General features: G+C 38.2%; 3 protein-coding genes and 1 pseudogene across 3 annotated transcripts; 3 read left to right on the forward strand and 1 right to left on the reverse strand.

Annotated features, from left to right (window-relative positions):
• The first annotated feature begins 487 nt into the window (after nucleotides 1-487).
• Nucleotides 488-7,771, forward strand: LOC103441794 (uncharacterized). The gene is made up of 13 exons (XM_008380493.4): nucleotides 488-760; nucleotides 871-955; nucleotides 1,043-1,113; nucleotides 1,400-1,514; nucleotides 1,625-1,704; nucleotides 2,160-2,244; nucleotides 2,346-2,426; nucleotides 3,669-3,763; nucleotides 3,916-3,966; nucleotides 4,629-4,709; nucleotides 5,582-5,654; nucleotides 5,760-5,837; nucleotides 7,498-7,771. The coding sequence occupies exons 1-13, from the start codon at nucleotides 639-641 to the stop codon at nucleotides 7,534-7,536; spliced, it is 1,056 nt and encodes a 351-aa protein (XP_008378715.1). The 5' UTR covers nucleotides 488-638; the 3' UTR covers nucleotides 7,537-7,771.
• Nucleotides 7,772-8,200: 429 nt separating this feature from the next.
• LOC103441793 (cytochrome c) lies at nucleotides 8,201-10,408 on the reverse strand. Its single transcript, XM_008380491.4, has 3 exons — nucleotides 9,981-10,408; nucleotides 9,080-9,213; nucleotides 8,201-8,601 (listed from the first exon to the last, which is right to left on the reverse strand). The coding sequence occupies exons 1-3, from the start codon at nucleotides 10,090-10,092 to the stop codon at nucleotides 8,509-8,511; spliced, it is 339 nt and encodes a 112-aa protein (XP_008378713.1). The 5' UTR covers nucleotides 10,093-10,408; the 3' UTR covers nucleotides 8,201-8,508.
• A 4,044-nt stretch (nucleotides 10,409-14,452) lies between these two features.
• Nucleotides 14,453-17,258, forward strand: LOC139198148 (pentatricopeptide repeat-containing protein At3g62470, mitochondrial-like). Its single transcript, XM_070826413.1, has 4 exons — nucleotides 14,453-15,933; nucleotides 16,000-16,138; nucleotides 16,287-16,383; nucleotides 16,954-17,258. The coding sequence occupies exons 1-4, from the start codon at nucleotides 14,453-14,455 to the stop codon at nucleotides 17,256-17,258; spliced, it is 2,022 nt and encodes a 673-aa protein (XP_070682514.1).
• Nucleotides 17,259-18,360: 1,102 nt separating this feature from the next.
• On the forward strand, nucleotides 18,361-27,248 carry LOC114826311 (protein DETOXIFICATION 14-like; annotated as a pseudogene).

The following is a 27,248-nucleotide window of genomic DNA, read 5'->3' on the forward strand; positions in this document are numbered from 1 at the left end:
CACTGTAAAGATCATGAGCAAAAATGAATTAAAATGAAGGTTGTTTAGTTAATCTATTCTAGCAAATACATAGACGGTTTGTAATGCTTTTACCAATTTTGTTCATTTGTTTTTATACAGTTTGATGACTATTCTAGCAAATACATAGAAGGTTTGTAATGTTTTTACCAATTTCGTTCATTTGTTTTTATACAGTTTGATGACTAAACAACCTTAGTTTTAATTTATTTTTTGCAGAGATGATCTTTATAAGGTGATTTATAATATAAACGATTTTGATTGTAAGCATGAAGTTCAATAAATTGACCACGAATAATTTTAAGAAAAACTAATGAAAATGGCTTGAAAACCTTTGAGTTTTAATGATAAGGACAAAATAAATGGTAAAATGAATAGTATCATGATTGACTTTTTAGTGTAAAAATGTGGTTTTTCATTAAAATGAAGTGGTTTTCGTTAAAATTCCCATAATTTTAGGAGTTCATAATTTCTGAACTTTATAAGTTTGTCATAAAAGGTTGAAACCGTAAAAAACAGAGAAAGCAATCAGTCACCGGCGCTTCGGACGGGAAATTGCGTTTGGCCCGGTTTTCATTTCGTCCCACACTGACCTCAGCGATCGAGTCGATCTTCCAGCCATGGATTCTTCAAACCTCACCTCGCTTCCGGAGGACACACTCGAAGACCAACAACAACAACCACCACCACAACCCCGACCTCTCTCTGCCTTTGCCTCTCGTCCCGATCGCCCTCCCACTCAGTGAGTTGTTCTTCTCAACTCGCCTCCCTGCATTTCAACAATTCTAATTTCAACTTCTGGGTCTCGAGAGCGTCATAATAATGCTTTTTCACTTGCTGTTGTTGTTTCAGGACTAGTTCAGAAAAGTACTCAGCTTTGGATTGGAAGGAGTATTTCGACACAGAGGATGATATCAGCATTCTGGGTTCGAATGATGTGAGTCTGTCTGTGTAGAATTGTGAATTTTCTGATTCCACTACGTGTTTATGATCTTCAAATGTGCTTACCCTTTTGTTGTTTCAGGTTTTTCATGTATACACGGCAGGAACGGAGGGACCAGTTGTGTTCTGTCTACACGGAGGTGGTTACTCAGGGTATGTTTGAATGAATATTTGGTTTTTCAGGTTTCAGTTGTTCAGGTTGAGCTGAAACATCTGTTATAATAAACTCAGGGAAGTTTGAAAGCAATCACATTTTGTTGTAATAAACTCTTTTTTGTGGTTTACTTAATTTGAATAAGCCCATAGTTTCATGAATATTGAATGCTAACATTTTTCCACGCATCTGTTTAAGTTTGATCGGCACATTGTATTTAATTTTATGCTTGGATACTTTGAAAATCTGTTATGCTATGGTAGATTACATGATTTATTTGCGCAGGCTCTCATTTGCCTTGTCAGCAAGTAAAATTAAGGAGAAAGCTCGGGTAGTTGCCATGGACTTGAGAGGACATGGAAAATCAACTACTGAAAATGATACCGATCTTTCTATTGAGGTAAATGCGGTCAAAATTGGATTGTTAAACGTAAATTATGATTTGCTCTTCTAAGCTGTGATTCCTCTGTAAGTATCCAGTCAACTGAATGGTAGTTCTCTTATGTGCAGACTATGTGCAATGATGTTGTAGCTGTTGTGAAAGCAATGTATGGAGATTCCCCTCCTGCAATTGTGCTTGTTGGCCACAGGTTTGTAGTTTTTTAATGATTTAGTTTCCATTGAAATTTTTGCAGTACATTACCTTTGGTTCCGGCGTGTGTCTTGAGAGAAGTGAATTTAACACTTACGAAATGTATCAAAACGATCACAGTAATCAATTTGTGGGTTTTCCTCTGTTTGACAACTTACATTACCACATTTATGAAGAACTCCTGATGTTTTGGGCTTGAAAGTTTGAAACATATAAGCTCCATTCATCATCATTAATCTGTAGCTCATTATCACAATACTGCTATTGGTTGCAGGAATAGACAATTGCATATTATTGGTGAATTTTTTGTAGAAGATCATATCAATGATAATCCCAATTGCATTTTCTTAAGCTTTATTTACTAATTTTTTTTAACTTCCATGAATCTCTAAGGATACCCGGTGTTCCTAATTTTCACATTAATCATTGTTGACTTATGTCACTGTCATACAGTATGGGAGGGTCAGTTGCTGTGCACATTGCTGCAAGGAAAGCATTGTCTAGTTTGGCTGGGCTGGTTGTTGTTGATGTTGTAGAGGTTTGGTTACTGACAAATTAGTATCTCAGATTTGTTTGAGACTAGTTACCTTTAGTGGCATACATGCAGTCAAATTACACTGGCATTTGTGAACATTTCAGGGTACAGCTTTGGCTTCATTGGTTCATATGCAGAAAATCCTATCAGGCAGGGTGCAGCATTTTTCAAGCATTGAAAAAGCGGTACCTACAATGTCTTCAAACCCTAATAATTCCTGACTTTTGTTTACGTTCTCGTGTGCTTGAGTGGCTTGAAGCACAATTTTGTTCAAAACTTGCACTGCAATTAGGGCATCACACTAGAAGATAAACAAATTAATACAAAGATTCTTAATGCCAGGATGCACATATGTAAATGTGATCAAGGCATATATGGCTTTTAAAGTAATATATCAAAGGGCACCCTTGAACTTAGGGGTCAATACCAATTTCTTCTTGGCCTCCGGTTTGATTAATGTAGAGCCTAAACATTAAATCTTCCTGCCAACCAAATCCATTCAATTACATTTGTGCAATTTTTTTCTGACTTTCAGGAAAAAAATGTTAGATTAATGAATTAAAAACAAAAAGACTTAAAACTTTTAAGAACTCAAAACTAACATGAGCTCCACATCCACTGTTGCGCATTAGTCCTACAGTGCAGATTATTATTCCAACAACTGGTTCTAAAACCGGTTTCTGCACACATCCTCTACTATAAATGTAGTCCATTCCAGTCCCATTGAATACGATTGGACGTAATCATGTTCTTGTGGTGATCACCTTTGTCAACTTTTACAGCGGAAATTTCTATTTTCAAATATCTTTCATTTGATTTCATCTCATGGCAATGCTGATGGTGCTGCAGATGTCAGTGCCAGCAGTTCCTAGGCTATGTAGGGCATTGGAAGATACCAGTTTTATTGTTTTATTTGCTAATTACCATTTTTTCCATGGAAAATCACGAGCGTGTTACATGCATAACGATCTATTAACAGATTTGGTTGAGGAAAAGGGCATTTCGAAATTTTACTTAGTTTAGGGGAAACAGTGGTCAAATTAAATGTAAAGGTTAGCATCCTCTTAGCACCAAAGAGAAAAAGGTCAAACGTGGACACTGGAATTGGCCCCAAACTTCAAGGAGGATATTGAAGTTTCCCCTTCTGTTTTATTGTGGACTCTACTCTTAAAATTACATTTTTTGCTCGTTTGGTATGCCTGGCTACAATGTGAAGTAAAGCTATTTAAAATCCATGGACGATCATAAGCATTTATTATACTTTTTCATGTTCAAGGGAAGTAAAGTAATGTGGAATAAAATTGTTGGGCAAACAAGGAAAATGGAATTTGTCAGAACCAAATGGCTTCCTTAATATACATGTTATGAAAATGGTAACGGACGGAGATGAGTTGTTATGCTGAAACTGAAAATTTATTCCTTTGTAGATTGAATGGAGTATGAGGGGAGGGTCTTTAAGAAACATTGAGTCTGCTCGGGTGTCAATACCTTCCACATTAAAGTATGATGATTCAAAGAAATGGTAAGTATTTTAGTAACTGCTCTTTTACAATTCCTGTAAGCAAATTATGATAATTTATCCACTCCCATGATCCATTGTTGTATTCCTTTTGTCAAGTCTCTGTTAATCTTATTCCTGTACATAACAGGCACAGTTTTGGTATTGTTCTGCAGTTACATTTATAGAGCACGACTTGAAGAAACAGAACAATATTGGAAAAGCTGGTATGTTCAAACTACTTGTTAATCCATTTAAAATTTGGCAAATGGTCAGGGTCCATGTCACTACATGTTGTGCGTATTTCAGTTGAAACCAGACTTGCCCGCATCTATGTAACATTTATGAGTTGGAACATTTCATTCTGCATACTTGTGTGCAGTTTTCTTGTTTGGTTGCTGCATCAAGAATGTAGCATGGCTTGCTTCTTGTTACAACCTGTTCATATGACTGATTCAGGGTGCTTCTGTAGGAAACACTTTCAGTAGAAGCATTTAGGAAATTTCCATAAAAAATCACCTGGTGCTTCTCCTGAAATCACTGAAAAGTGCACAACTTAGAAAGCATTTTAAATTTTCCATTAAAGGCTATCAAAAATACTTTTGGCTATCTGAAAGCTCTTTTAGCACTTCGAGAAGCCTTGCCGAACAGGCCCGCATACCAATATTGTTCAGATTTACACTAGTTGGGTTTGGATAGAGGAGTTAGAGATGTAAATGAAACTGCATCACTTTGAGCTATCCTTATGTCTCATAATATTTGATAGCCATGGTAGCATAGTGATAAAGCTCATTTAAGTATCATACATGGTGATGCTTTTACTCATTGTGTTTGGTTTGACTTTTGTGTCATAAATCATTTCCTGTTGAATATATTTACTCAAATACAGGTATGAAGGCCTTTCAGAAAAGTTTTTGTCATCTCCCGTTCCAAAGATCCTGCTGTTAGCTGGAACAGACCGACTAGACAGGTTCTTTCCATTTGACTTGCCAGAATAATCTGCTCATATAGTTTAATGAAATCCTTGTTTGATAAAAAGTATCAGTATGATGCTGTCTAATCATATCGATTTTGTGATGACACAATCTTTAGAGATGTTCTATGTTATCACACTCTGACTGTTTGCAGATGGTATGCACATTAACACATTTATGGCATGCGTAGCGGTTTAGGATTTGGGTCCCACTATGGGTTTAATTTTTTACACATGACAAACTAGGAAAGGAAATCTTCATGAACGGGAGGGCATCTACTTTTAACGTTTTGCATACACACAAACAGATATAAGCAATTTCCTCACATTGTCTTACCAACATGAATTGTGTAATTTATAAAGTGTATTTTTGGGTTGAAAAAGAGAAAGATTTGAGGTTTGTTGAAACTTGTATACAAGTGTATTGGAAAATTTCATAAAACGATTGTAATTTCCCTTTTATTTCGTATTAAAATAAAAAAATGTGGAAAACCTTCAAGTCCATATTTGTGATATCGTCTTGTCAAATGCTCTTATTGGAGTTAAGTATCCACTTTATTTTGCATGTTATACACGGTATTTAATTAGACAATATTTTAATATTACTTGCTGCTATGTGACTATCCTTGTGTAGACATATCATACAAACACAATGTTATAGCACTGATCGGCTGGTTAGGTAGATAACCTTATATTTGTGATTTGCGTGTAAGTGATAGTTTTTGGCACTTCCATGCTAATGGAATATTTCTATTTCCTCGGTTATCTTTTGTATGTGCTTGCTTGCTATGATCGAATTTATTTGGGTCAAGAACCATGACTGCTTTCAAGGAATGATGTGGGCTGGGTTTTTCTTTCTTTTGTTACAGAGCTCTGACAATTGGTCAAATGCAAGGGAAGTTCCAAATGGTTGTCATCAGACATACTGGGCATGCCATACAAGTATGTATTCTGTTTATCTTCCATGGATTTTTTTTGTCTTCTAAAATATTACTCTTTCTAATCCGTAGAAGCTAACTAGAACTTTGATGTCCCATATTTGTACAGGAAGATGTACCTGATGAATTTGCAACGCTAGTAACTAATTTTATATCCCGTAATCGCATAGGCCCTCGTGGAGTTGAGGTATGCACATCCTGATAGAAATTATAATTTATAACATATGGAGATAGGTTGTATTTGGTATTTTTGATTCGTGAAACTTTTCTGATTCCTTCAAAATTCAGAGTCCCACCCTTAAATATGTTCGTCCAGTTCAGGAGCCACATATGGACACATTTTAGCCCTTAGATAGCCACCATCTAATAGTTGTGAATGCGTCTGACGTTCAGAAAATAAATTAATAAATAATTTTCTTTGTACGAGAGAACGCTCTACCTGTGAATCTCGCTCTTCCTCTCATTCCACTCAACTCTCCTCTTCCTCCAATCACCTACCCTTACTCTTCTCTCTTGGACTCTTCCCCTTCGAAACCATCCAAGAAACATAGGCTTCAGAATGAAAAACAATAGGATAGCTTGCTTAGGTCATACAGAGAAGGACGAAGTGCCGTTGGCTGCTCTTAGTTACATACTCAAGACTGACGTTTAAGCTGCTACAAACACTGCAATTAATAGCAATGCGTCTATCCGCAGACGTTTACTTAGGCTATATCCTTTTTCTTGCTATGTCCTTTTTCTTAGGACCAAGAAACTCTTATAAGCATAGGAGATGCTAACTGGTTACATCAAGGCTCATTTTTAAGTCCTTAGCTTTTTGCATTGGTAATGGATGAGTTAACGTGACATCTCCAAGATGATATTCCTTTGTGTATGCTTTTCGCAAACGATATAGTGTTGATAGATGAAACTTAAGAATGAGTAAATGCGAAGCTTAACCTTTGGAGAGAAGTGTTGGAATCTAAAGGTCTTCGCCTAAGTTCGTCAAAGACAGAGTATATGGAGTGCAAGTTCAATGTGAATGGAGGCTCAAATAATTTAGGGGTGAGGATTGGAGATCAGGAAGTACCAAAGAGTAACCGCTTTTGCTACCTAAGATCTATCTTGCAAAAGAACGGAGAGTTGGAAGGAGACATCAACCATAGAATACAAACTGGATGGATGAAGTGGAAGAGTGCATCAGGTGTGTTGTGCGATTGTCGTATGCCACTAAAGCTTAAAGGAAAATTTTATAGGACGGCAATAAGGTCAACAATGCTTTGTGGCATGGAATGTTGGGTGGTGAAGCACCAACACATACATAAAATGAATAGCAAAGATGATAATGCTTCGTTGGATGTGTGGGCAAATGAGAAATGATAAGATTAGGAATGAGGATATTTGAGGTAAAGTAGGAGTAGCCGAAATTGAAAGAAAGATGAGAGAAAATTGGTTACAGTGGTTTGGACATGTGAAACGAAGACCTACTAACGGTCCGGTTAGAAGATGCGACTACGAGACAGAGGTTCAGGGCCGAAGGGGTAGAGGAAGACCTTGGAAGAGACTCTAAGAAAAGACTTGGAGTAATTGGATCTAACAGAAGGCGTAACACAGAACCAAGCGCAATGGCATTCTAAGATTCATACAACCAACCCCACTCAGTGAGAAAAGACTTTGTTGTTGTTGTTGTATTTGACGAAATTGGTATAATATCATGCATAAAATTGGGAATTTGCAGGTTCATATCTATTTTAATAATGACCAACTGATGTTTAGGTCTCTTTTTGGTACTAAATTGTGCCATGTCCTTTGACGTATAATTTATGGGTCTGTTTGCCGGCCTTTTAACATCATATGTTGTGTTGCAGATTCCAGGACTCCGTCGGCCATCCCAGCCCAAACCTTGAATCAAAAGTTCCGCGAATCAATAGTGGCTTTTGGGTTCTATTTGCATTTTTCTTTGGGGAATGTTGTGGGAAGGCATCCCAGTTGACAAAAATGATAATCGTCACTTGAGTTACAGATGTATAGCAGTTAAGGAAATGTTTGAAGAGTGGGTTTAGAATAAGGCAATTTTCGAGCAAAGACATTAGAAACCGGTGACATTCCTTAAGAAATAAAAGTGCGATTTCTAGCAAAGAAGCTAATCTGCATGCTATTTTACTTTTGTACATTCAATTAGTCGAAAACGCAGAAGTCGAGTTCTCAATTTTCTCACTTATACTGCTTTGGCCAGTGTGCTGAATTACCGTGAACCCCGAGGCATGTAGGTCAAAGTGCGCACAAGGAGGTCATGCGTTGAGCAGAGAGAGAACAATTTTTCCTTTTAGTGAAGAATGCTGTGTGCATGAATTGGTATTACGATCTAGTAATATTCCTCTTTCCTCATAAGTGACCAACTACCATACTCTTTTAGTGTAGATATTGTTTGTTCAAAACAAAAAACAAAAAACAAAAAAAAAGTCCTGCATGTAAACATCGTTTTAGAGCCTAACCTCCCTTATTTGAGAGAGCAACGGGTAAAATATCGACCCAAGTAAACAAATTAAGAGTGACCAGCAAGAGTAGCGATCATTATAAGTTGTTGCTACACACTTTACGAATGTAGCAGTAAATTTATCATCAGAAAAACTGGCATTTTTGCCAAATTCACAAGATATAGTCACAGCTTCTAAATTGAATTGAATGTTGTGTTGCCAATTACAGCAACCTCTTCCTACAAACACAAAAAGCAAGCTAGACATGCAAACAAGAATTGCAGACCCGGACGGTCCTTTTAAGATTTATTGGCAAAAAAAATAGTACTATCCGCCTTGTGTGAAGTTACCGCCTCCATATACTGCAAAATGGGAATCGAGGACTAGGAAAATGCAAAAGGTTTAAGCAGTCGATTGCTTCAAATATGCAATGAGATCAGCACGGTCCTGTGGCTTCTTCAAACCAGGGAACACCATCTTAGTTCCGGGAATGTACTGCATAACAACAATTACACCGGATCAGTCTACAGTATGGATTGTCCACATCAATGAACTATCACTACCTAACACATGCAAGGGGATCCTACATCATCTAAACAGAACACGAAGTATCATGAAAAGTTTTAAGATCTAGAATGAACAATGAATTTACGTAGAATTATAAATGAAGAGATAGTCACAGTCTAAGAATAAAAGAGTGCTGATGTTCAGACCCATACACTTCCATCCGTTCTTTTATGTGAGAGGTACCACCTATACACACTTACACTCTAAGCATGAATGACTGATAGGTGATGATCTATGTCTATCTCTAATGCTAGTATAAACCTCGCTCTAAGAAATGGTGTCAGTCATGAGGTACAACAACAACAACAAAGCCTTTTCCAACTAAGTGGGGTTGGCTATATGAAAACGCCATTGCGCTTGGTTCTGTGTCAGTCATGAGGTACAACAAATAGAGAAAATTGCATACCTTCTTGGGGTTCAACAAGTAATCATACAAGGTCTTTTCCTCCCAAATCACAGCCATGTTCTTGTTAGCAGCAGAGTATGAGTATCCAGCACCTGTACCAGACTGCCTCCCAAAAAGTCCATTCAGATTAGGTCCTGAAAGGTTTAACAATCGAAAGTTAACAACTTTAATAAACTCACTGAAACTTAGCAAAGAATGCATGTAGAAATCCAATAGATTGAAAAACAGAACGATAGAGATAGTTCGCATAAACGCCAATGTATAAACACAAGATCATACAATCACCAAGCTCGTCACATCAATCTAACGAATCATATATAGTGCCCCTATATACTGAGTAGCATCAAAACTTTCTATATATACACAATCACAGAGCATGTATACTCCTAAGGATCTAACATAACTTTTCCTCCCACAAGTTGCGAATTAACAATCACAGAAAAGGAAAGGAAAATTGATGGATTTATGAATTACTTGCACAAACACAATAACTTGTAACCGAAATCCAAAAATCAAAAACTAGAAAGGAAAATTGATAATATTAGACCAATCATTTTAAACCTAAAAACTGCTAGAACCACTCATTTCCAATGGTGTAAACCAACATCAACTGAAATTCTCGCTCTCGTCAATTTTCTCAGAAACCAAACAAAAAACTATATAAATTGGAAACACGAATAACCTAATAACGAAATCGATCAGATCTGTAAAGGCGGGCAAAGATCAATCGGTAATCCAAACAACCAAATCGAAACAAAAATCAAAATACACAAATCCGAACCAAATGCAAATAAGGAGCTACAACTGTCAGTTACAAACAAGATCATGAAAATAATCCAAATCAATCACCAAACAAAAAGGAAAAACGAGGTCTAGTGAGCGAGAGAGACGGTATGATTACCCTGCTTGTGACCGGCGCCTTTCTCGACAGTATGGCACTGAGCGCACTTCGTCTTGAAGATTTTCTCTCCGGTCTTCGCATCTCCGGGTGGAGCTTCGGCGAACGACGCCATTTCTCGGGAAATCTAGAGAGAGAAAGAGGGAAGAGGAGATACAGAGAGAGATTAGGGTTAGGGTTTGCAGACGTGAGATTTTGATTTAGTGACGGAGGCGCACCTCACCAAATGTTCTCTAATTTATTTATTTTCCGCGGATTCTTCCAGACCAAGGTATAGGGAACGTGGTGAGCCTGAGGCCCAAGGTTTAGGTGACGTGGCTAGTGGACCAGATTTTTTCCTTGCGTGATCCGCGCGTGAAGGCCTCAGCCTTTTCACATTGAGCGAAAAAAGGGAGCGTCTTCCGACGGAATGCGCCTTTCCCCGCACCCATAAATTCGACGTGCCGTTGCTATTGTTTTTCAATATAAAGGATGATGCTTACTTAGTATTACGGTGTAATAATTTTTTTTTATTTGTAAATAAGAGATTTTATATTTGATTTTTGTTAAAGATGAATTTGAATTATTTTATTGATAACTATAATGCTTAAGGATGGAAAATGCTAAGTAGATCAAATTCTTACATCAAATTTGCAAACCAAATGATGTGGTAATTGATGATTGAACTATTACTTAAACATTAATTAACGTGTTTATTTCAAACACATATCCTCTCTGGATATATGCAACTGAAGACTAGGGATCAATGGATTCGGGCTATTGAAATTTGATCCAACAACTATAATTATTATAATTTTTAGAGGGGCCCCTGTTTGCAACCGTTAGATCAAATTTTAATGACCCGGATCCATTGATTCCTGGGCTCCGGTTTCATAGATCAGGAGAAAATCTATGTTCTTTATTTCCTTATGGTAATACATCATTTGATTTGTAAATTTATTTTAAATATTTAATCTTCTTAGCGTTATCAATCAATTTAGAATTGAGTTGGGCATCATTTAAATTATATATATATATATATATATAGAAGGCTCTTGAAATTACTGTTCAGTTTAGTTTTTCTTTGCTTTATTTGTGGTTCGGGTTATTTACAACAAAAATAAATAAATAACCATTCGGCTCATTTACATAAAACATTTATTAGCATTTTAAAATTTTTATTTTGTTTATTTATAAGTGTATTTTTTTTTAAATATAGAAAATTTAGAATTCAAATGAGAATTTTAAAGTGCCAATAATAATTATTTATTTATATTTAAAATTTAATATATATATATATATATATCATCTGTTTTTCAAACTTGACAAAGGATGATTAGAGAAATGCTTTTGCAAATTTTGGTTCATTGAAGAAGAAGAATTGAGGAAAAAGTAGGGAGAGTTTCACCCAGTTTATCCCACTTTACCAATGTTTATTAGGTTAAAAGGGAGAGGATCTTCTCCGGATCCACTTTGTGGGGATCCTAAGGATCCCTAGATTCTAGTTATTCATCGTACACCATGTAATTAGTTTTCGTTAGATACTATTTGTGTTTGATTTTAAATAAATAAAAGTCAAATTATTTCTGACCATATGATACACGATGAATGGTTAAGATGTAAGGATGCCAGGATCCCCACAAAGTGAATCCGGATGGGATCCAATTCCAAGTTACACCACCTAACTTACTAGTTAACATAGGCTGAATGTATACTAGGATTTGGCGTGGCGCTCCACCCAGCTTATCCCACTTTGCCAATGTTTATTATACCAAATGTTTCACATCGTTATTTCTCTTAAAATTTACTATAACTTTATAAGAGCTTCAAAAAATATTTTGTAAAATATTACTGACTCGTAATCACTTAAATTTTCATTTTGTACTATCAAATTCATTAAAGTACTAAACAATTTAATCAATAGTTTTATATAATATGTTTTATATAATAAATATCTGACATATCTAGCCAACAAACCATGGAGTTCATATGTTGTCTGAATGAATAGTAGGTGTAATTCTTAATACAAATGGTAGTGTAAAGGGAAGTGCGGGTATTGCCACAGGAGGGGGTTTGCTTAGGGATGACAATGGAAGATGGATCATGGGTTTTGGACTCAATACAGGAGGACTATGTGTTCGTGGCAGGAATTCCCGTAGGGGATGTTTCCTGGCCAATGAGCACACAAATCCCCTGGAGGTTCGGCGCCGGTTGAGGGCTGCTGTCGGGCTTCTGCTTTCCTGTCGGGCTTTGTCGGGCAAGTCTCGTCGGGCAAGAACTCGTCGGGCAAGTCTCTTCGGGTAAGGCTGAAAGAGAAGGACAGCGTTAACTTTGAGAGGTGCCTTTGTGGGGCCTTAGGTGTAGGCCTTAAGGCTCACAATCAAGGTTAACATTGTAGTGCTCAGGCGTGCCACTGCCATCTTCAGCATGGCAGATGTCGAATGGATGTCAAGTTTTAGTTGTGAATATGCATATGCCCAAGGAACCGTGTTAGATATAACAGGCGCCTTTGTGAGGCCTCAGGTGTAGGCCTTGAGGCTTCCTGTCAAACTAAATCAGCACTTGAGCATATTATATTCGGTCTTTATGGTTGTCGGGATCTGATAACTATTATATTTCTGATTATCCGAGTCTGCGAGGTAGAGCGAACCCAAATAGGTGCCTTTGTGGGGCCTTAGGTGTAGGCCTTGAGGCTTCCTATTAGAGTCCGTTCTTATACTCAAACCATTTAGACCGCATAATAGAATGAATCCAGATAAGTGCCTTTGTGGGGCCTTAGGTGTAGGCCTTGAGGCTTCCTATCAGAATCCATTCCATACTTAAGCGTTCTATGATAATCATGATATAATAGAAATAAAACCAAGAGGTAGGTCGATTACTTGCGCCCCAAGTAACTTCGGACTTCTCGTTTATCAAGGATTGTCGTGGATGGGTTAAGTCCACATAAAGTTCTTTTTTATGCCTTGAGGCCAAGGACTTTTAAACTAATCAGATTTACATGCCTGCGGGCTTAGGACTTGGATCTGATTTAAACACTGAAGATATATTTAAATCGGATCCAAGTACTGAGAAAGCTTCGTCATCGTGATTTTGCTAGAAACAACTTGCATATAACTAGAAATATACAACATATTGCTAGACTTTAAAGAAAGAGAAGACAAAGACAGAACAAAGCAGGTCGGGCAAGATTAAACCTTATCAATTAAGGCCGATCGTCTTGCAGGTCCCTATCTTTGTAGTTCTGTCAAGGGTCTGAAAGCTTAGAGGGGGAGAGGGGAATGGAGAATACAAAAGGTGAATTGATACTACAACAAGTTTGAACAAGGTAGCAGAGCTATTACAAAGGTTAGGAGAAAAGACTATCCCGCGGGGGATGAAGGCTTGAGCTGACTACAGCTTTGTTTTGAAAGGCAAATCTGACTTTTTGAGCAGAGTTTGTGCTTTTGTTTGTTTGATTGAGTGTCCTTATCTTTGTCCTCTCTTTCTCCTTTTATAGACGACTTGGTTTGGCTCCTGTAGCAACAGCTTTGCCCGAATGCGGTCTGAAGGTGATGACTCATCAGTTTTATTACATGTAATGCCCCCATAAAGTACTTTATGGGCTGTGCAGTCTGATCAGTCTACACCACTTGGTCCTTGGGTAGGTAGGCAAGTGGCCTTTGTGAATTGTATCAAGTCAAAAAAGGCCCTTTCCTGCTTTCCCAAGTTTCGGCTGGGCTTTGATCTTCTATTCCTCCAGGCCTCCTTTTGGGCCGACTCCATCCTTGGGCCAAAAATCAAGTTTTGATCCAAACACTATGCCCTATGACTGCAGCAAAACCTGAGCTTTATACCATGAGTTGGAAGTGACCTAGGCTGAAGTTCTTTTATTCTAGATGTTATGTTGGAACCAATGTCCCTATCTCAATGGAGCAAGTAGAGGGTTTCAGAAATCTCGTTGTGCATTTAATATTTTTTATATGTAAAAAGAAAAATACACTTTTGAGAAGGAGTACAAGTGACTCTTTATCATAACGGTGAAAATGTATTGAACCCTTATATAACGGCGTAAGTTTGAATATCGTCGATGACTAATCTAACAAAAACTATTGTTTGACAAAAAAGAAATTATAAATGAAAAAAAAAAGGAGAAATAAAAAAGAATTTTGCGAATTGAGCCACAATGTTTCAACATATTGGTGAATGTGGCTTTAGTCTAGATCACGTCACCACATGAACGTGTAATTAGACGGTGTAATTGACATAGATTAGAGATTAAATGGATACAATTCAGGAAAAAAAATGGAAATTTCAGGGCTCATTTGCAAATAACCTAAAACTCTGGTGGTGCAAAATGCAGTTTACTAAAATATAAATTGAAAGCCAACGCAAACCCACTTCTGAAAATCTGGAGGACTCCACGGTCCATCTCCCAACACCAAACCCTGCTCCTCTGGCAGCTCTCCCCTGTCCCCGTCGCGAGCTCAGTCGCTGTTCACCTTCAACATCTTACCACCATGAAAATGTTCAGGCGTTTCTCCAACTCTCACAATCTCGACTCTTTCTTATCACAATCCACACCCCCATTTCATTCCCCCATTGTTCCTCCCAAAACCCTAGTCTCACACGAGCCCTCTCCTCCTGGCAATTTCTCCAATTCAAATCTGCCCCACACAGAAGCTGCTTTCTCCTCTCTGAGTTCCTTGATTTCCTTATTTGGGTCAACCCCATCTTCTCAAAATTCCCAATCTTTGCTTACTATTTACTCACTCAAGCATCAATGTCACGGACGCGTTCAGCCATTTTCCACTGCGCCTTCCGATGTGTTCGAATCTTCCTCGCCGCCAAGAGCTTCGGGTTCCGATGAGGGTAATCGATTTGGGAATGTGGTTATTGATGGGATTCGACCGGATGAGACTTCAAATCAAGTTTTGGAAATTATTGATATGATCAGAATGGGTGAGAGTGATTTGAAGTCCAAGTTGAATTCCATGAATGTAAGTCTATCTCCTGCCTCCATTACTCGGGTTTTCGAGGTTTTGAATTCTGAAAAGGTACCTGCTTTATGTTTCTTTGATTGGATTAGGGATTCACAACCCATTGGTTGTTATGGGAATGAAATATGTAGCTTGGTTATTGATAATTGTGGGTGGGTAGGTGATTACCCTGCAATGCTTCAGATTTTGAAAGACTTTCAATCCGAGGAAATTCGTCTCACCCAAAAGGCATTTGGGTTTATATCTCCAAATAAGGCTTCTGTTGTCAAAGTGGTAGAGGTTTTGAATAAAGTAGGTGGACTGTGTCGGGCAACTGGAGTGCTCTCTTTGATTGAGATGTTTAGTGTCAAGGGTTTATTTGAAATGGCTGAGTTTGTGATGAAGAAAACAGAGAGGAAGAGATGTTATTACATTATAATGATCAGAGAAACTTGTCGGAGAAGAAATTTTGGCAGAGCTGTTGATATGCTTGATGAGATGAGGCAAGCGGGTTGTGACCCAGATGCCAAAACTTACAATTATCTGCTCAGTAGCTTATGCAAGAACCATAAATTTGCTGAAGCTACTAAACTATATGAAGAAATGCTAGAAAGGAATTGTCAACCTGATGGCATAACCTACGAAATATTTATTTTTTACTTATTTAAAGTTGGAAATCTTGATTTTGCAAGACAGTTATTTGATAGAATGATATTGGAGGGTGTTAAACCTCGTGTTTCAACACATGCTGCCTTTGTCAAGGGTTATTTTAACTTGCGGAGATATAAGGAAGCATATAATTACGTTGTTGATTTAGCTGCTAAAGACAGTTTCTCTAGCAGTTCAGTGTACAGCTTGCTGGCAAGGCTTTATATGAAGGAAGGAAATGTAGTCGTTGCCCAAAATATTCTGACCGAAATGATTAATAAGGGTTTTAGACCAGATTATTCAGTGTATGTGAGAGTTTTGAAACGGCTGTCCAAGTCAGGCAGAAGTGGTTTGGCTGAAGATTTGGAAAGCAGGTTCTCTAGTCTAGCAGGAACTGGATAATGTATTCCAGAAAACGCGTTCGCCTTGTTTTCATGTAGATTACCTTCTGGTGTCTGTTTGCCTGTTTGTTCTTTTCCAGTTGAAGTGGTGAAATCTCCTATTATCGAACCTCCAATTGTTGAAGTGATACTCAAAAGCATTTTTGCTAGATTTAATACAAATCAGTTGAACTTTCTGGTAATTTTCCTCAATGATTTCATGTTGCTATGCAGGCTATAAGAATAAAAACATTCTATCGCCTTATTTCTTGGTGTGTTGGACTTGAGTTTCCAAAAGAAGAAAAGGTAATGCATTTTGTTATCTCTCTTTTTTTATTTATTTATAGAGTTTCCATTGTTTGGCTGGCATTCTTTTTAGAATACTAGAAATGCAGCTAGGAAGACCTTACATGTACAACGGGCAGAGGAAGCTGTTTAGGTTGTGTTAGTCAACACCCTCGTCAGCTACATTTTTGCTTCTCACTTGTAATTTTTGTGCAATTTTAAAATATGTTCAACACTTGGGCTCATGCCTCACTTGGGTTTCAGAAGATTCAAGTGCTGTTGAGTCCTTAATTAGTTGCATTTGTGAGAAATATCGCTAGTTTCAAGAAAATATTTTTCGACATGGATGTACGTGTTTGTGTTCATCTTATGGATGTACTGTAAAGTACCTGGGGGCTTGGTCATTGGCCAGTTTGAAGTCTTTGGCAGAGCTTTGTAAATGCAATTCCACACTATCGACAAAGAAACCTATGCAAAGGAGAGCAAAATTGGTTGCAATAGTAGGCAGATTGAGGAGTGATCGTCAGCTGATTCCAATTGGCGTAGTAATATGACGATTTCTGTTCTATTCTCAATGCATCTTGTGCCATTCTTTTTCAGTGTCTTAACACATATATTCATGTAATGTGATCGCGAGTCTAGAAACTTTTGATAGTTTGTTTAGTATTTGCAACACAGTGAAAGAAGTTGAGTTCTATCTTTTACCTTTTGAATGTTCCTCTTTTATAGGTTCACTTGAATTGTATGCTATATGTTTTGAGAATGAGATGGCTTCGATATTAGTTGTTGCTACCAACAGAACTACCACCAGAGGCACAAATTATAGATCCCCACGCGGAATCCCTGTTGATCTCCTTGATCGCCTGCGTATTGTTACCACCCATCCTTATACAGAGGATGAAATCCATAAGATTTTGGACACCAGATGCCAAGAAGTTGAAATGTCGGAAGAGGCAAGGCATTTGTTGACCAAGATTGGTGTTGATGCATCCTTGAGATATGCTATCCATCTCATAACAGCTTCTGCGTTATAAATGTGATGACACGTTCATCATCCTGCTGCGTTAGCCCAATTGATCTTATATGGGACAGTAGTCACCACGGCTTTGGAGAGTTAAAGTCCTGGCTCAGCATCTCGAGTCTACACAGAAACTCGGAACTGCAACAATGCAGACACCGAGAAACAATGAGTCATCTATACAACAACAACAACAAACCTTTATTTCACTGAGTAGGGTTGGCTATATGAAGCTTTATCCCAATAAGTCATCTATATATACAAAAAAATATAATTAGTGAGTTTGCTGGAACAAGACAACGATGGGGAAGGGAAAGTAAACAAGAAGAGGACATTAGATAGCAAGTGAAATAGAGGTATGGTGCGTTGGTTCCCTTCAAGGATGTGGAAGGGTGGGGTGGGTGGGGGGGAAGTCTCTTCACTTTGCGAGGGTCAGGAGGTAGGAGGAGGGTGAACTTTCATCGCATGCAGCCTTACATTTGCTTCACAAAAAGGCTATTTTCATGATTTAAACTTGTGATATTTCAATTACAAAGGAACAACCTTCACTAACAACTATTAACCTTCACAACCAAATATGATAAGATCTTGCATGTTTTGTTAATATTCATAGGGAGTTCCGGTGCAAAGTAACTTTTTTGTACTACTAATAAAAGCTCTTAAAGACATCACAATATGACGTGGCGCCTAGCTAGTCTGTTCGAGTTCCGAAGTTCCAATATCCTGATATCCTAATAAATGTACTATGGTTTCACCGCATACCTCAAGCTGATAAGGCACCCTGCTTTACAAGGATCGGGTGGAACGTCTATCGTAGTTAGTTTTAACTTTACGAGGATTGGGTGGAACGTCTATCGTAGTCAATCTTATTCTTATTTTACAAAGAGACTGTTTTCATAACTTGAACCCGTGTCACAAAAGAACAATATTTCTGTTTCACTGTGCATCGATAACAACACGCATTTCAAGTAATTACTCGTTAAAGAAAAACAATAAAACTTTTAATGACATCCATTTACAGAAATTCATCGCTGCGCCATCCTTTAAGGAGAATCGGCTAAAGACAATCCACCACTCACTAAATCCACATCTCTCTTTTTGGACTTTCCTTGCTAGTTATGGGAGAGGGAGAGCATGAAATCACTTTAGAGGAGGCACTAATATCTTCCACGTTGAGAAAGCAAGGGCTGCAGGAAATGGAAGGGAAATGGAGGGAGTTCCTGAAAGAGCTTAAGAAGGTGAGCTACATGGCAGCGCCGATGGTGGCTGTCATGGTGATGCAGTACCTTATGCAGGTTGTTCCCGTGATGATGGTTGGACATGTCGACCAGCTCTCTCTTTCCGGGGTCTCCATCGCCACCTCTTTCACTAGTGTTACTGGCTTCAGTCTTCTTGTAAGTCCGTATCTCTTTTTTCTCTTTTAAGTGCAATCCCTGCATCCTGTTCATATTGATATTAATATCTTGTGCTCTAGCTCCTTGCATTTTTAAACAACTATCTTCAAATTTCAGTGAAAAGGTAAACGAAAAAGGTTACCAAGGGGTTGGAAGATACTATCGTAACCAAATTATTGCTAATCTATTATGTGATGTAGCTCTAACCCGCCCCCTACTACCGATATCATCGTGCAAAAATATAATAATATCAGACTATTGATGCAAGGATGTAATATCAAACGATTTGGACCACGTTTAACCAAAAAAAAAAAAAATACCACTAGATCGCAATTAACCCTTCAGACCAATTCCAATTGTTGGGGTTAAAACCTACTTTTTTTCAGTAACATTTAAATTTTATTTAGATTATCCAAATTTATTTTTCAAAACATTTTAACTTAAAAATATTAAAATTCCAATAAAGAATGAAAAATCACTAAATCTATCTCATCCTTACACATGTACTACATGAAAGAACATGAAAAACCAAACAACCTACCCCATTCTTAAATACAAACACATAAAATGGGTAGAAAGAAAAAAATGGAAAAATTGTACGATGAAAGCGAATTTTGTGTGGATGTTTGAACAAAAACATAGGTATATAGAGTTTTTCGGTGAATTTTGTTTTTTTTTTAATTATTTGAGCCGTTGGATTTAATTTTGAACTGTTTAGATCTTTTTTTTATTGCTAGATTTGATTATATTCGATCTCAGCCACATGGCCAGTCCGATAAAAAAATAGTCATTGGTATTTCCACAAGTGGCCGACAATGACAGTAGCTGTGTCTTAGCCACTATGCTTGCTCAGTTTTTTGGGCTAAAAATAAGTTTTAATACAAAACCTTTTTTTTGCCCAATGATTAGAGAAGCTTTGAGAGGTTTAGGACTCAAATTTTGAGTTTTAACCCAACCACTGGAGTGGGTCTTAGATAGATTTATTATATTTTCATCCAAAAACTGTGCAATGATATGAGTTTCCCGGAGAAATCGTGTTCTACAAGCTGGAAACTCAAATATGTTGATAAAATCATAAATTTTTCTTTTGGCTCAATTGTTACTTAGTCGTCAAGTGACCTTAAGTTACTCATGATATGTAATTAATCTTTGAAAATGTTGCAGTTTGGTCTAGCTGGTGCACTGGAGACTCTGTATGGACAAGCATATGGGGCACAGCAATATCAAAAGCTTGGAATTCATACTTACACCTCCATCCTCTGTCTCTGTCTCGTCTCTCTCCCAATATCCCTCCTATAGGTGTTCACAGACAAACTTCTAAATTTGATAGGTCAAGATCCTTTAATCTCCAAAGTAGCACACAAATACTCAGTTTGTCTCATCCCTAATCTTTTCTCATACGCCATTCTTCAATCGCTCATCCGGTATTTCCAGACGCAGAGTTTGATTCTTCCGATGTTGTATAGCTCAGGTGCAACTCTGTGTTTGCATATACCTCTTTGTTGGGCTTTCACCCTTAAACTTGATAAAGTTTGTTAGCTTTGTGTTTTTTTGATTGAGTGTTTGAATCGGTTTCTTTGGTAGAATGGTAGAGAATTGAGAGAACTTGGAGATTTTGGATATCAGCTGTGCAAATAATGCAGCAGCACTGATTGATTAAGTAAGGTGAACATTACACAAGAGTATGGTGCATTGCCATCACCCATACTTATCTAAAACGGTGATTGACAAGAGACTTTAACAACCATTAAGCCTTACTACTCCAGATTACATCCTAACCCTTCATTTGGGGTTAAGTGGTTTAATCTGGAGTGTACACTTGTCACTCACACACTTACACACACATTTAAAACAAAACTAGCCGTTGGAGACTAAAACCCTTCATCTTCTTTCTTCTTCTTCGATGCAGACATCACCCTTTGCTCGGGAGCCCCTTGCTGCCTTCGACTCCTCGACTCCAGGAGCTGGTTAGCTTCCAACACTCCCTTCTAAACTGCTTCTAGGAGTCAATCCGAGCAAACCCTTCAGGTAATTGAATCTCTCATTCGGTAGTACTTTTGTGAATATGTCTGCGATCTGATCTTCTGTGCTGCAATAGATTAGCTTGATTATGTTGTCCTGCAATGCTTCTCTGATGAAATGATATCTTCTCTTGATGTGTTTTGTTCTCTGATGAAATACTGGGTTTTTAGTCATGGCAATTGCAGAGGTGTTGTCACACAAAAGTGGTGTGGCTTCAACCTGCAATTCGCCAAAATCTTTAAGTATGAACCTTAGCCAAATGGCTTGAGCTGTAGCTTCTGATGCACTCACATACTCTGCCTCGGCTGTGGACAGTGCAACACTTTGTTGCTTCACAGAGGCCCATGAAAATACCCCTGATCCGAAAGTGAAAGCATAGCCAGATGTGCTTCTGCTATCATCCTCACTGCCACCCCAGTCACTGTCACAGAATCCAATTAGAATAGATGACTTTCCCATCTCATATTTGATCCTATAATCAAGAGTTCCTTGTACATATCTTAGCACTCTCTTAGCTGTGCCCATATGTATCTTGCTAGGATTATGCATAAACCTAGAAAGTAGGTTTGCTGAGAACATTAGATCTGGCCTTGTTGCAGTTAGATACAATAGACTGCCAACAATGCTTTTATAGAGACTAACATCTGCAGGTTCACTTCCATCCTTATTTTTAAGCTTCTCATTTGCAATTAGGGGTGTAGAAACTAGTTTGCAACCTTTCAAACCAAATTTCTCAAGCAAAGTTTTAGCATACTTCTTTTGATGAATAAAGATGCTACTTGCTTCTTGAATTACCCCAATGCCAAGAAAATGATGCAAGAGGCCTAGGTCAGTCATTTCATACCTCTTCATCATCTCTTCCTTGAACTCTTCCATCATTGCAGCATCATTTCCAGTGTAGACAACATCATCCACATAGATTGAGACAATGAGTGTCTTGTTGTTGCTTTCTGTCTTGGTGTAGAGTGTAGCTTCACTAGGACTTTTTTGAAACCCTTTCTCAGTGAAATAGGAATCAATCTCATTGTACCAAGCTCTTGGAGCTTGTTTTAGGCCATAAAGAGCCTTCCTTAACTTGTACATTTTTTCTGGAAACTCTTGACTTGTGAACCCTTGAGGTTGTTCCACAAACACCTCATCCTCTAACACTCCATTTAGAAATGCAGATTTAACATCCAATTGATGCAGCTTCCAACCCTTCTTGGCTGCTAGGGCTATCAAGGTCCTTATGGTGTCTAACCTTGCTACTGGAGCAAAGGTTTCATTGAAGTCTACACCAGGCTTCTGTGAGTAACCTTTGGCCACTAACCTGGGCTTATTCTTTTGCACAAAACCATCTAGATTTAGTTTCACTTTGTACACCCATTTTACACCAATCACAGGCTTTTCACTTGGTCGATTTACAAGTTCCCAAAGGTCATTCTTTTCTATCATTTCAAGCTCTTCCTTCATTGCTTTCTTCCAAGCTTTGTCTTTCTCAGCTTCTTCATATGTTTCTGGTTCTACTACACAATAATTACATGTAGCATAAATCTCATCCATATTTCTCAATCTTACTGGAGTTGAACTAGGAGTTGTTTTCTGTGATTGATTTGATTGTGGACTCATAGTAGCTTGCTGTGGAGTCCCTTGTATGTCACCATTATCTGTGACTTCTTCTTGAACTGAGGTCTCCATAGGCTCCCTTGTTTACCTTTTGTTTAGGTCAATTTGTAGAGAGACACTGTCCTTTTCCTCTATCATTGTATCCTAGTTCCACATTGAGTCTTCATCAAAGATAACATCCTTTGATAGGATTATCTTTTGAGTCAACACATTATAAACTCTGTATCCTTTCTCACTGGTACAATAGCTTACAAAAACACCCTTGTTACTTGATTTCTCCAACTTGTGCCTTAGTTGGTGAAGGATGAGAGTGTAGCACACTGAGCCAAACACTCTCAGATGCTTCACAGAAGGCTTCTTTCCACTGAACACTTCAAATGGAGTTTTCTTCTCCAAGGCTTTAGTGGGACACCTATTCAATAGGTATACTAAGGTGTTCACAGCTTCACCCCAAAATTTATAAGGCATGTTCTTCCCATGCATCATAGACTTAGCCATTTCGACTATAGTCCTATTCTTCATTTTTGCAATCCCATTCTGTTGTGGTGAATATGCCACAATGAGTTGCTTCTCCAACCCCACATCTTCACAGAATGCATTGAACTCATGTGAGGTGTACTCACCTCCCCTATCACTTCTCAGTCTTTTGATTTGGTATCCACTTTGCAATTCCACCATTGCCTTGAACTTCTTGAATATTGTGAATACCTCAGACTTGAACCTCATGAAATACACCCAACACATCCGTGAATAGTCATAAATGAAAGTTAGGAAATACCTGTTTCCATTGATTGTTGTTGTTTTCATTGGTCCACACACATCTGAGTGAATCAATTCGAGTGGCTTTGTTACCCTCCAAGCCTTTCCAGCTTCAAATGAATCTCTGTGATGCTTGCCAAACACACACCCTTTACAGGTTTCATTGCATTGATCCATCTTTGGTATACCTTGCACCATTTCATCCTTTTGCATATTTTGTAAGCTTGTCATGTTTAAATGACCGAGTCTCTTGTGCCATAGCTTCATAGAACTTGTCACACTTACTTTCTTTGATACTTCTTCTAAGTACTTCAGCACAAGTGGAAAGCTTCTGTTTTTCATTTCCACTTTGGTCACCAAGTTTGATAGGGATCTATCATCATAGATCTCAACCACAGTTCCCCCAAAGAGTAGGAAATAGCCATGCTCCATCATTTGACCCACACTAAGTAGATTCTCATCCAATCCAAGCACTAGTATCACCTTCCTTATGCATCTTCTTCCTTTCTTGGTGTTGATAACCAGAGTTCCTCTTCCAGTGGCTTTGACAATGTTTCCATCTCTCATTTTCACCTTTCTAGTGAAGTTTGTGTCGATATCAATGAGTAATGACTCATGTGCAGTCATGTGGTTGTTGCAGCCACTGTCAATGTACCACACTTCATTGTTTCTCTCCACTTTTGCATTGAAAACACAGAACACATTTGCTTCTTCTTCCACTTGATTTGCACAATTCACTTGTTGCACATTCTTTGATCTGCAGTCCTTCATAATGTGCCCAAACCTGATGCATTTGGCATCTAGGCTTGTCCTTGAACCAACACTCCCTAAGATGGAATTTATCACAGTGCTTGCATTGTTGCTTGGTTCTTGGACCTGCATTGATGTTGCTGCCTTGGTTAGGTCTTGGGTTGTGATACCCTTTTCCTTCCCATTTCTTATTCTTGCCCTTCCACTGTGGTCTCTGATTGCTTGCACTGGCTTGACTACTAGATCCAACATTGAGTGATTGAAAGGCTTTCTCAGGTGCAGAGTCAGCATGCCTCTCGAGCCTTTGATCAAAAGCTTTTAAGGATGCCATCACATCTTGTACACTGAGAGTTTTAGTGTCTTTGGTTTCTTCTATAACACTCACTATTGAATCATAGGGTTTAGTCAAACTAATCAACAGTTTTTGGACAATTATTTCATTAGGCAGTTCCTCACCATATGTTTTCATCTTGTTTACAACATCAAACAGCCTAGTGAAGTAGTCTTTTAACAGCTCATTTTCCCTCATTCTTGTATACTCAAAATCTCTTCTAAGGGACTGAAGTTTTACCTTTATAACTTTAGTGTCTCCTCTGTACTCTTGCTATAAAACTTCCCAAGCTCCCTTTGCAGTCTCTTCATTTGCTATCCTCGGAAAAATGGTGTCAGAGACAGCACCTTGAATGATTCCAAGTGCTCTAGCATCCTCCATCCGATTCTGCTTCAGTGTTTTGAGTTGTGTTTCTGTGAGATCCTCCTCTAGAGCATCAATCTCCATCTCAGGTAGTTCATACCCGTGTTGAACCATATCCCATAGATCATAGGATTTGAAAATGGTTGTCATTCTTATTCTCCAAAAATCATAATTCTCCCCATCAAAGACTAGAGCTTTTAGCTCACTGCTACTGCTGGATCCTTTCATTTCCAGAATTGTTTGTTGATTGTTGTTATAGAAGACACTACATTGGTGCTCCCAAGGATCTTATCTTGCACAGATTACGCCCAGAAAGTTATAAGATCAATAACAAAGCTCTGAGGCCATGATAAAGTTTGTTAGTTTTGTGTTTTTTTTATTGAGTGTTTGAATCGATTTCTTTGGTAGAATGGTAGAGAATTGAGAGAACTTGGAGATTTTGGATATCAGCTGTGCAAATAATGCAGCAGCACTGATTGATTAAGTAAGGTGAACATTACACAAGAGTATGGTGCATTGCCATCACCCATACTTATCTAAAAAGGTGATTGACAAGAGACTTTAACAACCATTAAGCCTTACTACTCCAGATTACATCCTAACCCTTCATTTGGGGTTAAGTGATTTAATCTGGAGTGTACACTTGTCACTCACACACTTACACACACATTTAAAACAAAACTAGCCGTTGGAGATTAAAACCCTTCATCTTCTTTCTTCTTCTTTGATGCAGACATCACCTTTTGCTCGGGAGCCCCTTGCTGCCTTCGACTCCTCGACTCCAGGAGCTGGTTAGTTTCCAACAAAACTGAACTTAGGAAGTGTTGGAGCAGTGTTAGCAATAACCTTCTCTTACTGGTTTAATGTGATTGTACTCGGGTTTTACATGAAGTATTCAGTGGCATGTGAAAACACTCGTGCTCATGTGCTTTCAGTAGGAGTCATTCGAAACGTTAAAGAATTCTTCTGCTTTGCTATTCCATCAGCTGCAATGGCTTGGTAATCAATTCCTCTTTTCTTTCTCTTTCTAACAAGATAGTAGTATTTGGTTTCTTTTGCCCGTGTCTGCAAGGGCATGCAATCATACATATATAACAAAAGTTTTAACAGTCATATTGTAAATCTAAACCATTAATCAGATTCTTACGTTCATGAATATATCATCTAAGTTGACTATCGGACAACATAAGTGTAGCAAGAAAATTACTCTAGCACGTTTATGGAATAAGAATTGGAATCAGTATGATTCTTAAGTTCCTTGGGCCTACTATAACATGGGTGTTGAAATGACTTCAGTTTCTAACTTCCCGTGTTACCAACACATATGGAATCGGAAAAAGTGTGGGTTCCCCCCTTAAACTCCGTAATTTAACACATAAAAACCAATAATCAAATCAACTGAGGAGGGTAGTAGATTCGATTCCCTTTCCTTACTGTCTCTATTTCATGTTAACAAGCATGCAGATACATGTATTCAATTCCCTGTTGGCCTTTTTTCTACTTGACATGCTACACATTTGTAGTCTTGAATGGTGGTCCTATGAGGTGCTCATTTTGCTTTTTGGGCTGTTAGCAAATCTGAAACTGGAGACATCAGTGCTTTCTATATGGTATGTTTCCTTCATAATTATCTAATGTCTTTGATACATTTTGAAGATTATGCAGCATGCTAATGGTTTTTCATTTCCATCGAGTTTGAGCAGCTTTACAGTTACTTATTTGCACTACTACGTACCATATGCTTTTGGAGCCACAACAAGGTATGCCCTTAACCTGATCCTGATAACGGCAAAGAGAATTTTAATTCAAATTCGTATCTAAATTGTTTTCAAAGAATACTTTTGTCGATTTTGTAGCACTAGGGTTTCAAATGAGTTAGGAGCTGGGAATCCTCATGCTGCTAAAGTGACAGTCTGTGCTGTTACAGTTCTTGCAATCACGGAAATAATTGTTGTAAGCACAACTCTTTTCTCTTACCGCCATAATCTCATATATGCATTCAGCAAAGACAAGGAGGTAGTGGAGTGTCTTGCAGATATGGGTCCTCTTATTAGTCTCTCCATTGTTATGGATGGGTTACAAGCACTACTTTCAGGTTTGTTTCCCAAACTTCACTTCCACTCCTTCTTTAGAGGGTCATTGGTGCCTCTAGGAACTAGAAAAACGAGATATCGATATAAATTTGTGTTCTGCCAATGCGCTGGGCTCACATATCAAGTACGGAGTCTGGCGCAGTGCATGATTTGAACCTCTTGCATTTTCAGCCGTATTTTTAATATTCATACAAAGCCTCTGAGATCTAGGAGACATGCTTATGATGGTTAATTTTGTTTCAAATTAGGGGTTGCTAGAGGAACAAGATGGCAGAACATAGGAGCTTATGTAAATCTGGGGGCATATTATTTGGTTGGCACTCCTGTGGGTGTGGTGCTTGCCTTTGGTGTGCACTTGAGAGCCAAGGGCCTTTGGATTGGATTATTGACAGGGTCTACTATTCAAGCTATCCTGCTTACTCTTAAAACTAGTCTCACAAATTGGCAAAAGCAGGTTCAAGCTCTCTTTCACCAATTATTTTTTCATTATTACACATACAACACTTTTCCAGTATGGTTTACCAATCACACAGCTGATTATTTTCTCGGCACTGACAGAAGCAGTTTTATCATCACCAACAATGTCAAACTTGCCCCAAGCATGATATGTTAACTAATTAAGCTCATGTGGAATGATGCAGGCTTCACTTGCAAGAGAGAGGATGCTGAAAGAGGTCGTACGTACCTAG

The sequence above is a fragment of the Malus domestica genome, chromosome 08, assembly GCF_042453785.1.
Source record: "Malus domestica chromosome 08, GDT2T_hap1".
NCBI lineage: Eukaryota > Viridiplantae > Streptophyta > Magnoliopsida > Rosales > Rosaceae > Malus > Malus domestica.